This window comes from Volvox carteri (genome assembly GCF_000143455.1).
Source record: "Volvox carteri f. nagariensis unplaced genomic scaffold VOLCAscaffold_27, whole genome shotgun sequence".
NCBI classification, from domain to species: Eukaryota; Viridiplantae; Chlorophyta; class Chlorophyceae; order Chlamydomonadales; family Volvocaceae; genus Volvox; species Volvox carteri.
The window spans coordinates 1,575,112-1,576,884 of record NW_003307570.1 but is presented as its reverse complement, the minus strand read 5'-3'; the positions used below and the strand labels follow the sequence as shown (position 1 = coordinate 1,576,884).

General features: G+C 56.1%; 1 protein-coding gene across 1 annotated transcript in view; it reads right to left on the bottom strand.

Annotated features, from left to right (window-relative positions):
• Positions 1 to 448: 448 nt before the first annotated feature.
• Positions 449 to 1,773, bottom strand: part of VOLCADRAFT_37038 (uncharacterized protein) — a gene marked incomplete at both ends in the record, with an annotated part of 1,657 nt that continues 332 nt past the window's right edge. Inside the window, 2 exons of the mRNA XM_002952016.1 lie at positions 449 to 580; positions 793 to 815. Coding sequence (XP_002952062.1) covers positions 449 to 580; positions 793 to 815 — 155 coding nt within the window. The remainder of the gene's footprint in view (positions 581 to 792; positions 816 to 1,773) is intronic.

Genomic DNA, 1,773 nt, shown 5'->3' with positions numbered 1-1,773 from the left:
CGAACCATGAACGAGTGAAGGGGGGGAAAGGTGTTTGGAGGGGGAAAAGAGAGGCGAGTCAGACATCTGATTTGTGCTCAAAGCAGCAGCAAAGTGTCAATCCTAAAAAGAAACGCCCCCAAAACCAAACCGACATGGGGATAGAAAAGTGGGGGACGAGAAGGGAAAAGGAGTGGGGATGATGGTGGTCATACGGACAGGCGATGGGGAGGAGAGGTGGAGGTGGTGGGTCGCGATAGTCCGTTTGTAACGGTACGATGACGATGAAGATACTGATGATGATGGGGACTCCTCAAAGGGGGAAAGGGCCGGTTCTTGTAGACGTGGGATCCAGGCATCGATGTGCGAGTGTGTCCGTCCGTCCGTTTGTCTGTCTGTCTGTACGAGTGCGCGTGTAACCCGACCCGACCCCACCCCCTCATCCCCCGTCGCCTGGCCCCCCCACACCCACCTCCACCAGCAGCTGGTTCAGTGTGTTCTCCCGCTCGTCGTGGCCCCCCATGGCGCCCCCGCGACCGCGAGCCCGACCAATGGCATCAATCTCGTCGATGAAGATGATGGAGGGGTTCTGGTTGCGGGCCTGCAGCGTGGGGTGGGGCGGAGAGGGAGGGGGGAGAAGACGAACCACGAGCGAGTGAAGCTGATGCCAAGGAGGATATCGACTGATGCGCCAGAAGTAAGGAAGGTATAACTAAACAGGGTTGGGGAGAGGGGAGGGGGGGAAGGAGGGGAAAGACGAACCACACGCGATTGAAGCTGCTGCCAGGGCAAGATAGTAGCAACCGAAAGGACTGACCGAAAGGCGTCCGTGGCGACTGTGACGACTGTAACCTCGGGATGACGACTGTAACCTCGGGATGAAGAATTGACGTAGATGTTGGAAGTCCTACCTACCTAAGCCGCCAGAAATATTATAGCCAAACCGTAAACTAGTAGGTGTAGAAAAAGTAGTGAAGGCGGCGAGAAAAAATGCTGACGTAAAAGTGGCGTAAAGTTGCTGGCCAGGAGAGAAAGCTGCATTGCTGATACTGAAAGGCTGCCGGTATGCAAGTGTTCCTCCCAACCCCCCAAAAAAACTAGAACGCGCGACTGGCCCGACCGACCCAAACTAAACTATTCCGGCTAGCCTACCGACGCCAACGCGAAATACCAAAGAAGCTCGAACCACCTATTGGACTCACCTGGCCAGGCAGCAGGAGCAGCGGGCAAAGGCACATGCAAGGCAGAGAGGTGGGAGAGTTGTGAGTTGTGGGGAAGGAGGGGGAAAAGCGGGGAAGTCGCAATGCAGGGAAACAAGGAATGAGTTGCCGGCATCCGTCCACCAAAGTTAGAAACTGCTGTAGCCCTAAGCGATGAAGTCATCGAGGAGAGGGGAAGAGGGGGAGGAGGTCGAGGAGGAGGGGGGAGGGGAAAGACGAACACCACAAACGAGTGAAGCTGCTGCCAGGGCAAGAAAACCGAGGGGGGAGGGGAGGCGGCGGAGCTAGGCACTGGACAGCAGGAAACAGCGCATCTAAGCGATCCTGTGAATGTGTGTGGCGGTGAGGATGTTGAGGGAGTTGGGAGAACGATGCCCGGGAACACAACAAATCACAAACAACACAAAAACAGAATAAAAGACGACAAAAAAATACGGCAAAATACACAATCATTCAAAACGCTGGTCCTTCTACTGCTGCTGCTGCTGCCGCTGCTGCTGCAAAGACCCGTGGTTTCAGCGCGTCCGTGCTTGTCCGTGTCCCTCCCCCCCAAATCAGCTTCCCGCCCCCCCNC